Source organism: Gopherus evgoodei, chromosome 6 (genome assembly GCF_007399415.2).
Source record: "Gopherus evgoodei ecotype Sinaloan lineage chromosome 6, rGopEvg1_v1.p, whole genome shotgun sequence".
In the NCBI taxonomy this organism is placed as follows: Eukaryota; Metazoa; Chordata; order Testudines; family Testudinidae; genus Gopherus; species Gopherus evgoodei.
The window spans coordinates 136,160,965-136,173,987 of record NC_044327.1 but is presented as its reverse complement, the minus strand read 5'-3'; the positions used below and the strand labels follow the sequence as shown (position 1 = coordinate 136,173,987).

General features: G+C 57.7%; 1 protein-coding gene across 1 annotated transcript in view; it reads left to right on the top strand.

The window, feature by feature from the left end:
* Nucleotides 1–13,023, top strand: part of LOC115654061 (B-cell differentiation antigen CD72-like) — a 41,046-nt gene that overhangs the window by 3,267 nt on the left and 24,756 nt on the right. Inside the window, exons 4-7 of the mRNA XM_030567996.1 lie at nt 1,939–2,028; nt 2,943–3,404; nt 5,071–5,219; nt 9,861–9,961. Of these exons, the coding sequence (XP_030423856.1) occupies nt 1,939–2,028; nt 2,943–3,404; nt 5,071–5,219; nt 9,861–9,961 (802 nt within the window). The remainder of the gene's footprint in view (nt 1–1,938; nt 2,029–2,942; nt 3,405–5,070; nt 5,220–9,860; nt 9,962–13,023) is intronic.

Below are 13,023 nucleotides of genomic sequence, written 5' to 3'. Positions count from 1 at the left end.
TGATAGTGCTGCTCCCCCAAGATGTAGTGGAGCTAATTTAGACTCCAATAAGAGGGTTGTTACCACCTGCAGAGCTGACATCACTGGTCCCTGGGTTTAAGTGTTAGACTTATCCTGGGCTTGTGCTTCTGATGTTAGAAGCTTGTCTAGGTGCATGAGCAGTGGAGCTTCCCTGCTGACAGCTGAAACCACTGAGAGCTATTAACTATGGGGGGCCTGGAGTCATACTGGTGTGTGACTGGCAAAGAGGCCTGGGTGGCTGGTGGAGAGGGATGGTTAGTGGAGCAGTGTGGCTGGCAGAGAGGACCCAGAGCAGCTTGGCAATCGGCTGTTGAGGGCCTGAGCAGGGGAGCATGTACGGTGTTCCATACCTTCCCCCCGGGCTGGGAGGCGAACCCTGCAGGTGAACTTCTGAAATCTGGGGCTGCATTGACCAAGGACAGAAGCTGTGGGAGGGGTGATGGTTGGGTTGCTGGACTTAAGACCCTGAGGGGAAGAGGACACTCCCCAACTTACTTGGGGGGTGGGTCTTTTGCTCATGGTTTGTGTTATGAATCCTGTTTGCAGTGTTTCCCCAACATAATGCTGCATTGTTTGTTTATTTATTTATTAAAAGATTTTTGCTACACTCAGACTCTGTGCTTGCGAGACAGGAAGTTTTCCCTCCTAGAGGCACCTGGGAGAGGTAGTATGTAATTGTCCCAGGTCACTGGGTGGGGGCTCGAGCCGGTTTTGCATTGTGTTATTCAAATGTAACCCCTGGATACTGAACCCAGCCCATGTTGCTGCCCACTTAGACAGGCAGAAGGGTAACACATATAACAGGTACAAGAGCTACACCCGCAGACACCTGCACACGAGCGGCCTGGTAGCGAATTGCCGTATATGATCATAAGGGCTGTGTCCTGTGTCCCCACTGGCTGCAGAGCCCCTGCGTAACAGCCCTGGGCGGGGAGCCCTACGGAGCTGCTGCGGCCGACGCTCGCTGGAGCCTCCTTTGGGGAGCTCGGCTGGAGCTGTCTCCCCTGCCGCTCACCCGGCTCTGAGTGGAGCTGTGAGTGCCCAGTGTAGCCAGCCAGGCCCCAGGCCCAGTGCCTGCAGCAGGCTGGCCTGGCCACAGAGCGGAAATCCAGCGGCTGGTGGGGCGTGCGTGGGGAGAGCCCACACGAGGGGCAGGGAGCCACTCACGGGGGCTCAGACTCCCACACAGCCCCCTCCGACACGGCCCCCATCAGGCTCTGAGCGAGGGAGAACAGACCTCATGGGCAGGGGCAAGCGCTATAGCGAACTGGCCCGGGTCCCAGGAGGCTGGGCCAGGCCCCAGGCGGGGGGTGATACCTGGCCTGGGCCAGAGGATGGGCTTGGGGGTGCTGCTGGGGTTCTGCTGTCTGTGGGGTCCACGCCCGGCTGGCTCAGGGATCAGGTCAGAACGACCCAGCGCCTGCGGTTAGCCCAGACCTGCCCAGGGGCGCTCCCCTGCACTCCAGCAGCTGGGCTGGCCATGCCCCCAGGAGCCTGGCCCAGCCCCAGGGCGGGGTGTCCCCTTTCCTGGTGGGGAAGGGCACTGAGTGGGGGAGCGTGGCTGGGGGAGGGAGGAGGCCCCAGCTGGGCTGGCAGGAGCACGGGGCAAAGCCTGAGCGCATGGCCCATGGCAGGGGCAGGGTTCCGGCGCCCGCCTCCCCGGCTGCCAGCCACGCACTGGGGGGGAACTGGAGCTGGTAGCCTAAGCCTGGGTTGTGTCCCTGCAGGCCCCAGGGCACTGGGAGCTCTCCCCTGGCTCCCACTGCCCTCCTGGGGGGCCGAGCCCCATTGCCTGGGTACCCTGAGGGGGGAGCTGGCCGTGGGGTTGAGTTCCCAGGCCCGTGGCCCTCTCGGGGCAGAGGGGCAGGAGCTGGTGCCCAGGGCTCCCTCGTTAACGCAGCCGGTTCTCTCCCGCAGAGCCCGGGTGGAGCACGCGGTACCTGCCCCTCGGCCTGCTGGGGACCTGCCTCTTCCTCCTGGCCACCACCATCGGCCTGGGGGTTCGCTGTGAGTAGGGGACCCGGGCTGTGGGCACCCGCCAACAAAACGCCCGGCCAGGGGAGAGAGGGCAGGGGCTGCATGTGGGGAGTGGTGATGTGGGGGGCCGGGGACCCCAGGGAGAGTGAGGGGGGCTCAGGGCGTGGTGGCGGAGGAGTTGAACCCGAGCAAAGGAGAGTTCAGGCTGCAGCTCAGGAAACCTCCCCAGCAGCAACACGGATCCAGCTGGGGAGCCATGGGGGGGGCTGTCCTGGGGCAAGCGGGGGCCCTATTACCGAGGAAATGTGTGGGGGGGCTGTTCTGGGGCAGGTGCGGGGGCTTGTTACCGGGGAGACGTGGGGGGCCTTGTCCCAGGGCAGGCAGGGGGGCCCTGTTACTGGGGAAATGTGGGGGGGCTGTCCTGGGGTAGGTGGGAGGGGCTTGTTACCGGGGAGAGGTGGGGGACCCTGTCCTGGGGCAGGCGCGGGGGGGCTGTGTTACCGGGGAAATGTGGGGGGGCTGTCCTGGGGTAGGTGGGAGGGGCTTGTTACCAGGGAGATGTGGGGGACCCTGTCGTGGGGCAGGCGCGGGGGGCTGTCACTAGGGAGCCATGGGGGGCCCTGTTAGGGAATTCTCTCTGGGGAGGGGCCATGGGGGGAAGGGTGGGGCCCTGTACTTCGGAGGCTGCCCGCTGGCTGCAGCACCTACTCGCCTCCCAGCAGTTTGAACAGCCCCGGCCCAGCATTACAGGGCTGTTCTCCACGGTCGGGAGGGTCCCCGTCCCCCTGGGGCCCTGCAGGGGTGGATGCGTGAGCCCAGTTCTCGAGTCGCCCTCCCGGCCCGGCCCTGCCCTGCTGGCACCTGCTAACACGTGCCCGTTGGCCTGTGCTGGAGCTCGTGCGTCCCTGCGCCCGGCCCAGGCTCACGCTGTCTGTCCCCTGCAGACTGGCAGGTTTCCCAGCATCTGCAGCAGGCGTCCCGAGCGCACGAGGCAGAGAGCAGCCGCCTCTCCCAGCAAGTCAGCACCAAGGGCGCGACCCTGGCGCAGATGGCGAGGGAGCTGGAGCAGGCCAGGCGGGAGCTGGGGCAGGCCAGGGAGGAGCTGGAGCTGGTGAGGCAGGAGCTGGAGCAGGCTAGGGAAGAGCTGGGGCAGGCCAGGCGGGACCTGGAGCAGGCCGGGAAGGAGCTGGAGCTGGTGAGGCAGGAGCAGGGGCAGGCCAGGCAGGAGCTGGAGCAGATGCGGCTGGAGAAAAGCAGCACCCAGCAGAAGCTGAGACAGCGGGAGGCTGAGTTAAAGGAAACGAAGGAGGAGTTGGTGAGGGTACAGGAGGAGAAGAGAGAAATCAAAGAGAAGTTGAAGAAAATGGAGAGCACCTTGTCCAGCATCTGCCCCTGCAAGCAGACAGGTACTGCCTTTCCACCTGGGGTGGCAGTCTTTGCTGTACCCCACCGCCTGGCAGGGACAGCTGAGCCCTGGGAGGGAGAGGGGGACACCCAGAGCCAGGGCTGAGCTAAAACAAGCGGCTCTGGTCATTCAGGAGGGGCAACTCTTCCCCTAGCTGCGCTGGCCCCCAGGTCTGCATGGTGCAGGGGAGTATGTGTGTGTTGTGGGGGGCAGTTCTGGAGACAAGACAGGAAACCCCGGGTGGGGGGGCCACTGGCCGGTTCCATGGAATAAGAGTTGGGACATGAACTCGCTGTCCTGGGCCAGTTTCAACTGGCTCCCCTAAATCCCCCAGCAGTTTCAGCTGTTAAAGATGCTGCATCCCACCCCAGAGGTGGCTGCATTTCAGGGGTGCATGAAGCAAGGCCTACATGTGGCTGGTCTAACGGTTTATGTGTAGAACCAAGCTAGGGCCTTGGAGAAAAGGTGCTGGCTAAATACAAACTATGAACATGATCATTAGTCAGCCGAGATCCCACGATTCAGCCTGGAAAAGAGCTAACACCTGGACTAGCTGAATTCGGAGTGGGAGTGCTGCTTCTCCACCTCTGAGCTCCGCTTGCACCCCCTGCTCTCCCTACCCCCCGCCCCGATCTGCTGGTGCTCCTCAGACCCGACCTGCAGCCCCACGATCCAGGCCAGGCCTCACTTCAGGCCTCTCTCCCACGTGTTCAGAACATGGGGACCAGCGCACATCGGACCTCTTTGCCTTTGGGATTTTTTGCAGCAGACGCTCACACACAGGGCAGGTTGAGTCACATTTCGTGCCCGCGATGCTCTCGGTGCTTCGCCCACTCTAGGCAAACAAACTAACCCAGGCCTTAAAAAATGAGATCAGCTTCCCTGGGGGTGGCACTGCCCCTGCCAGTCCTGCCCCGGCTCCCTGGCAGGCGAGCTGGGCGACTCTCCAGCCATGACCCTTTACCCTCACCAAGGGCTGAATCCCAGCCCCGAGGATGACGCGCCATCGCAGACAGCCTGGGGCCTCCCAGACGGCAGAGCAGGGCACGGGGAGGAGGCGGCTGCCAGGTGACAAGGGCAGCGAGTCGCTGTCTGCTCACACTGCACAAGGAGCTCTGTCAGAATGAGGGAAACGGCTCAGTCTGTCTGTGCATCACTGTCCTGCCTGCTGCCTGCCCCGCCCTCCGGCCAGAGCTATAACGGAGCAGTGCCCACGTCCTCCCGGTGGTTGAACCCCTGGGGCGGGGGAGAGCGAAAGGCCAGGGAGATGGGGCTCGTTTACCCCACCGGTGAAATGCTCCCCACAGAGCTGCAGCAGAGTCGGCTGGGGCTGACGGTTGCGGTACTGGAGGCTTCACACCTTTGGAAGGGCGAATCAGGGGCTGCAGGACACACTGGGAAGGCTGGGGGCTCCCCGGAATCCCATGAAAAGTTACACTTGTATCTGAGCCCTGGACTCAGCTCCCAGCCTGCCCCAAACCCTCGAGAACTCCCCCTTCACACACACACACCCACAGCTCGGAGCCTCCTGGGGCAGCCATGAGTCTGGGGGAGTGGGAGCCCCTGGGGAGGGACCAGGCCTTCTTTGTACAGCCCAGGGCATGAACTCATTAGCTGCACTCAGGCCCAGGACAGTGTCTGAGCTTCTCACCCCGTCTTCCCTCCAGACTGCTGCCCGGCAGACTGGGTGTTGTACAGAGGAAAGTGCTTGTTCGTCTCGAAGGAGAAGACGAATTGGGAAGAAAGCAGAAAAGAGTGTGAACAGAAATCTGCTCAACTTCTCATTGCCAAATCCTGGGACACGGAGACAACGCCGGTACGGTACATGCACGGCCGGTGTGACCGCAGCCGGAACACTGCGTAAAGGGGGGGTCCCCATGCTGGGTGAGGGGGGTTGGAGGTGTTGGCAAACAGGCGGGGGCTCAGAGCAGAGTAACGGCAACGATCCCGGGGCTGGAGGAGCGTGGCCAGCTTACCTCCTCCGCTGAGCAGCGCCCCCACACTGCCCCTGTCTGACAGATTTGAAGAACTCCCCTTCCTGCTCCCTCTAACAGTCCTTGCCAGCTGTACCGCGTTCCTTGCCTTGGCTCTCCTGGTTTTGTCCCTTGGTGCTCGCACTATTCCCCTGTGTACTCCCCTGGTGCCGTGCCCCACCCTCCAGTCCCTGTATTCATCCCTATGGGGTTTGTAGAGAGCTAAAAATCTCCTTGTGCAGCCACGTTGGCCTCCTGCGGCTTCTCTTCTCTCTCCTCTGCATGGGAATGGCCCCTAGTATTACAGCTTTTGGGAACTGCCAGCCTCCTTCGACTCCTTCTCTTCCTTCCACGGGTCCCTGCCGTTTCTCTGAGTCCGCAGAAATCCCCCTTTCTGAAGCCCAGTTTGCTGGTTTCGTGTTCTCCTTTCCTTAGGCTCTTGAATTCCATCAGATCATGGTCACTTCCTCCCAAGCTCCCGCCCACCTTCACCTTCACAGCTGATTCATCCCTGTTGGTCAACACCAGATCCAAAATGGACGACCCCCTGTCACGGAGTCCCCGGGCGATGCTCTGGAACTGCTCCCCACCAAGCCAGTCAGGACTTTGGGGGGCCTCCTCTCCCTTGGAGCAGACTGTCTGCAGGGCAAGAAGCTCACACGGCTTCACCTCCTGGGTCTCTCCTTGGAGCATTCAGCATCCTCTGCCCCTCCGTGCGCTTCCCACAGCGAGTGCACCCCAGCGGGGTCCTGGGGAAGCCACCGGGTCCTCCACCCCCACTTTGCAGTCAGACGTGACTCTCAGCCAGCCAGTAAAACTGAGGTTTATTCGATGACAGGAACAGGGTCTAAAACAGAGCTTGTAGGTACAGAGAACCGGACCCCTCAGCCGGGTCCATTCTGGGGGGCAGTGAGCCAGACCCCCACGTCTGCACTTCACTCCTCATCCCCAGCCAGCTCCAGACTGAACCCCCCCAACCTCTCCTCCCAGTGGTGAGCTGGAGCCAGTTCCCACTGGTTCGTGGGAACCGGTGGTTAAATTTAGAAACACTTTTAGAACCGGTTGTAAAGGGCTTTTAAATTTAACAAAAGCTCCAGCAGCTCCCTGGCCTGCCCTGCCCCCGGCCCCAGCTCACCTGGCTCCAGCTCTGCCTCTGCCTCCTCCTCTGAAGGCTCCCCCCCCCCGGGCTTCCTGCCAATCAGCTGTTAGCGTGGGAAGCCTGGGAGGGCTGAGAAGCCGCAGCTTCCTGCAGGTGAGCTGGGGCGAGGGGGCATGAGGAGGGCTTGAAGCACCGCGCGTCTCCGACCGTGGCCACGACCCTGACCCCGGTCGAGTGGCGCGGCTCCGGGCCGGCCCCCAGCTCCGATCCCGACTCCGGCCGGGCGGCACAGCTCCAGGCCGGACCCTGGCCCTGACTCCGGCCGGCCTGGTGGCACAGCTCCAGGCAGGGGGGTGTTGGATAGAGAGCGGGGGGTGGATTAGGGTCGGGAGTCTGGGCAGTCAGAAGGCAGGGAACAGGGAAATTGAATGGGGGCAAGGGTCTTGGGGGGGCAGTCAGGAAGGACCAGGGGTTGGATGGGGCGGTGGGAGGCAGTCAGGGGCAGGGGTTCCAGGGGCAGTCGGGACAGAGAAGGGGTGGTTGGGTGGGGCAGGGGTCCCAGGAGGCCATCAGGAATAAGAAGAGGGGTTGGATGTGGTGGCAGGGGGCAGTTAGGGGACAGGGAAGGGGGGTGGATGGGGCAGGGGTCCTGGGAGTGGGGTATCGAGGAACGTGGGAGGTTGGATGCGGCAGGAGTCCCAGGGGGCGGGGGGAGACAACCCCCTCGTGGGGTGGGAGGAGGGAACCGGTTGTTAATATTTTGGGAGCTCATCACTGCCTCCTCCTCTGCTCCGTTCCTTTCCCGGGCCAGGAGGTCACCTAGTTCCTTTGTTCCCCCACACCTTTAGCATCCCCTTGCAGGGGGGAAGGGCCCCAGGCACTAGTTGCCAGGAGACAGAGTGCCAGCCATTTATGCACACTGGCCCTTTGCTTGGCAACAATTTCACCCCCTAGAGACTTAAGAAATGCATAGGGGAAACTGAGGCACCCACACAGTATTCAGAGGAAGTATTAAGAACAGTCCCACTTCGTCACACCCCCGAGCTGTTTGCTCAACTCTTCCTGAGTCAGAAAGCTGTCCCCTGCACATGCTAAGAACTTGCAGGATGTGTTCTGTGTTGCTGTAAGAGTCTTTGAACAGATATCAGGGAAGGTAAAATCCCCCACTCATACTAGCTCATGTGTGTTAGCTAATCCTGTTACCTGCTTGTAGAATGACTCGTCCATTTCCTCTTCCTGCTGTGGTGTCTCTAACAGACGACCCCCATCCATAACCTCCCTGCTGTTCTTTTCCCTTGTGATCCGCACCCGGGGACTCTCAGTTCTGCCGCGCACGTCGCCTCGCCGCAAGTGTGCCCGTTCCTGACGTACAGCAAACACCTCCTCCTTTGTCCCCATACCTGTCCTTCGGGAACAAGCTGTAGCCCTCGGTGCTGGTACTCCAGTCATGGGAGCTGTCCCACTAAGTCGCTGCAATGCCAATTAAGTCATCGTTTTCTTCATATACCATGGACCGGATGAACTCTCCTGTGGGCCCAGGGCTACTAGATTTGATGGAGCCCCTGTGTGATGGAGTAGGGGCTGTCTGTGTGGGGGATGGGAGAGCCAGGGATGTCTTTAGGTGAGGGACAGGATCTTTAAGCCTGTAACCGGAGCCAGGTAGGGGGAGGGAGGTTAGCACCTTGGCCGGCTGGAGGAGGGGCAGTTCAGTTTCGGTTGTGGGCTGGGTGAGGGGAATTCAGGGGATCCTATGCTGGACCCAAGCACCCTGAAACTCCAGAAGAACTCGATTGAGGGGTCCTGACTGTGCCTGCAAGCTCTGCTGTAACCTGTATTCCTGTTGTCCAATAAACCTTCTGTTTTACCGGCTGGCTGAGAGTCACTGTGGGTCCCAGGAAGAGGGGTGCAGGACCAGACTCCCCCACACTCCGTGACACCCTGTATGCAAGTCTTTTTCCTGGGACAGAGTTTGGTGCAGGAGGGGGCCAGGGCAGGGGATTGGGGTGTGGGGTCTTGGAGGAAGTTTGGGTGCAGGAGGGGGATTCTGACCTGGGACAGGGGGTTGGGGTGCAGAAGGGGGGTCAGGGTCTTGGAGGGAGTTTGGGTGCAGGAGGGGGATTCTGACCTGGGGCAGGGGGTTAGGGTGCAGGAGGGAGTGCAGGGTCTTGGAGAGAGTTTGGGTGCAGGATGGGGATTCTGACCTGCGGCAGGGGGTTGGGGTACAGGAGGGGGTGCAGGGTCTTGGAGAGAGTTTGGGTGCAGGATGGGGATTCTGACCTGCGGCAGGGGGTTGGGGTACAGGAGGGGGTGCAGGGTCTTGGAAGGAGTTTGGGTGCAGGAGGGGGATTCTGATGTGGGGCAGGCGGTTGGGGTGCAGGAGGGGATGTGAGATTCAGGCTCCGGCCGGGAGGCACTTACCCCAGGCGGCTCCCAGCCGGCGGTGCGGCAAGGCTCAGGCAGGCTACCTTTATTTCTGCGCTGCTCCTGGCGGTGGCGCTGCCTTCAGAACTGGGCAGCTGGAGAGCAGTGGCTGCTGGCTGGAAGCCCAGCTCCGAAGGCAGAGCTGCCGCCAGCAGCAGTGCAGCAGGAAGGATGGCCTGGGATGGTATTGCCACCCTTACTTCTGCGCTGCTGCGTGCAGAGCTGGGCCCTCAGTCAGCAGCTGCCACTCTCCGGCTGCCCAGCTCTGAAGAGAGCAGCGCAGAAGTAAGGGCGGCAATACCGTGACTCCCCTAAAATAACCTTGTGACCCTCCCCGCAACTCCCTTTTGGGTCAGGACCCCTAGTTTGAGAAACTCTGGTCTTCCCTGTGAAATCTGTGCAGCGTAGGGTAAAAACTCACAAAACACCAGATCTCACGATCCGTGGCACATTTTTCATGGCCCCGTGAATTTGGTAGGGCCTGCAGTGGGTTGATGACTAAACCTCTGAAAAATAAGTATATAAGGGGGCCTTTTTGTTTGGACTAATTCCATCGCTGTCTCCTTTCTGCACCTTTTACCATCACATTTGTTGATCTAGGGGTATCATGACATCCTAGGAACCGTCACTCACTTGTCACGGCTGAGCTCCCACTTCGGGGAAACTCGTGGGCCCAGTTATCCTAGCAGGTCCCGGCAGAGAAAGTACCCAGGGCCTCTCATTTCTGGTGGGCTGGGGTGAGTGGGATCCAGTATAATGGATAACCAATAGCAGGGTGCGCTGGGAGGATGCTGTTAGCTGCCACACACCTGGCTAGCTGGGTAACCCCACTTCTGGAGCAATGTGATGGTGCTCATGGGAACATCCTTTTCTCCACCAGCTAATCCTTTCCCTGCAGTGCTGTACTTCTTCACAGCTGTCACTTGAATGCAGGGGTGCCATTACGTAACTCTTTTCTTCCTAGAATTTTCTGAAACATACTGGTATGCAGTATTGGATTGGACTCAGGAGAGACTGGTATGCTAGATCACAGTGGAAGTGGGTTGATGGCTCTCCCTCTGAAAAGTAAGTACAATATTTATTTCTTCAGATTGATGCTCCATTTGCTAACCACTGGCACCATCCAAAAGAAACAGACACGTTAGTAACTGTAGCTAAAGCCTCTGACTAAAGTGCGCTGGAAGGGTTAGTGGCTTCCCCGTAATGGAACCAACCAGCCTGCAGTTCCTTATGTGGACGCTTTGCCAGAGGGGAATATTTAGAGCAACTCCATGTGCTCGAAAGCTGCCAAATAACGAGTTTAAAGCAGTTTCAAGTCCTCTGAGGAAATTCTTTACCCGTAGTGCCCAAGAGTAAGTGAGGTGATTTACTGGGAGGCCAAGGGGAAAACCACAGAACAAATGAATGTAAAACACAGATCCAGATGTCAGGATCGTACTGAGCAGCGCTGCCAGGGACTTGAGGAGGAGACATTTCTCAATTGTCTCTGACCCAATACTGAGAATCTGGGTAACAAGCCAGAGGAACTGGAAATTCTCACCGATGAGAAGAATTCGGTATAATTGTCGTCACCGAGGCGCAGTGGGATGAGTCACAGGACGGGGATGTTATACTCACTGGTTGCAGCCTCTTTAGGAAGGTTTGGGGGGCACTCTGCATCGCAGGCAGCATCACCTATTCTAGAGGTACTGCTAACTCACAAGGGCAGGATCATGCCTATGGCTGAACGTGCTAACAAAGCCCAGCGGGTGTACTGGTGGGTCTGTTACAGACCCCAAACCAAACCAGAGAACAGAATGGGATACTCACTAACCACTTGTCTGTGACATGGGAAGAAAAACTGTTATGGGGGATTTCAGTCTGGGAGAAGTGCGGGAGGTCTCCTGCAGACACTAGTTAAACCTCATTTAAGTTTCTAAACATTAGTGATAATATTGTAACACAACTTGGGGTGTTTAATAGGCAGCAGGTTTAATACAAACAAAAGGAAGTATTTTTTTTCAAACAACACTCAGCCATCCCGTGGAACTCTTTGCCAGAGGATGTTGTGAAGGCCAAGACTATAACAGGGTTCAAAAAGGAACTAGATAAATTCATGGAGCATAGATCCATCAATGGCTGTTAGCCAGGATGGACAGGAATGGTGTCCCTAGCCTCTGTCACCAGAAGCTGGGAATAGGTGACAGGGGATGGGTCACTTGATGATTCTCTGTTCTGTTCATTCCCTCTGGGGCACTGGCACTGGCTGCTGTTGGCAGATAGGATACTGGGCTGGATGGACCTTTGGTCTGACCCAGTGTGGCCATTCTGATGTTCTTACCCCCAGCACGAGGTAGCTATTTTGGTCTCATTCTGATGGATACAGCTGAATTCATCACTAGACTAGAAGCTGATGGTTGTCTAGAGACCAGTGATCATGACCTGATCACATTCAGTGTGGGCACACAGAGGACATGCCCAACCAGTAATTTATTCATAGAGCAGAAGGGACCATGATGCTCATCTAGCCTGACATCCATTACACACAGCCCAGAGCGCTGCTACACGAAGATGCACTAAAACATATCTTCTAGAAAGCAATCTGACCTCAATTTAGAATCATAGAATATCAGGATTGTAAGGGGGGGGACCTCAGGAGGTATCTAGTCCAAGCCCCTGCTCAAAGCAGGACCAACCCTAACTAAATCATCCCAGCCAGGGCTTTGTCAAACTGGGCCTTAAAAACCTTTAAGGAGATTCCACCACCTCCCTAGGGAGCCCATTCCAGTGCTTCACCACCCTCCTAGGGAAATAGTGTTTCCTAATATCCAACCTAGACCTCCCCCATTGCAACTTGAGACCATTGCTCCTTGTTCTGTCATCTGTCACCGCTGAGAACAGCCAAGCTCCATCCTCTTTGGAACCCCCCTTCAGGTAGTTGAGGGCTGCTATCAAATCCCGCCTCACTCTTCTTTTCGGCAGACTAAACAAGCCCAGTTCCCTGGCACATGTCTGACAAAGTGGGTATTCACCCACAAAAGCTCATGCTCCAATACGTCTGTTAGTCTATAAGATGACACAGGACTCTTGCTTTTTTCAGTTCCCTCAGCCTCTCCTCATAAGTCATGTGCTCCAGCCCCCTAATTATTCTTGTTGCCCTCCACTGGACTCTTTCCAATTTTCCACATCCTTCTTGTAATGTGGTTCCCAAAACTGGACACAGTACTCCAGATGAGACCTCACCAATGCCGAATAGAGGGGAACGATCACGTCCCTCAATCTGCTGGCAATGCCCCTACTTATACAGCCCAAAATGCCGTCAGCCTTCTTGGCAACAAGGGCACCCTGGCGACTCATATCCTGTTTCTTGTCCACTGTAACCCCTAGGTCCTTTTCTGCAGAGCTGCTGCCTAGCCACTCGGTCCCTAGTCTGTAGCAGTACATGGGATTCTTCCGTCCTAAGTGCAGGACTCTGCACTTGTCCTCGTTGAACATCATCAGGTTTCTTTTGGCCCAATCCTCTAATTTTTCTAGGTTCCTCTGTATCCTATCCCTACCCTCCAGTGTATCTACCACTCCTCCCAGTTTAGTGTCATCTGCAGAATTTCTGAGGGTGCAGTCCACGCCATCCTCCAGATCATTAATGAAGATATTTAACAAAACCGGCCCCAGGGCCGACCCTTGGGGCACCCTGCTTGAAACTGGCTGCCAACTAAATAAGAAGCCATTGATCACTACCCATTGAATAACATGTCCACTGCTTTCCCCTCATCCACAGACCCAGTTATGTCCTCATAGAAAACAATTAGGTTAGTCAGGCATGACTTGCCCTTGGTGAATCCATGCTGACTGTTCCTGATCACTTTCCTCTCCTCTAACTGCTTCAGAATTGATTCCGTGAGGGCCTGCTCTATGATTTTTTCCAGGGACTGAGGTGAGGCTGACTGACCTGTAGTCCCCTGGATCCTCTTTCTTCCCTTTTTTAAAAATGGGCACTACATTAGCCTTTTTCCAGTCATGTGGGACCTCCCCTGATGGCCCGGAGTTTTCCAAGATAATGGCCAATGGCTCTGCAATCACATCCCACAACTCCTTTAGCACCCTCGAATGCAGCGCATCCGGCCCCATGGATTTCTGCTCATCCAGCT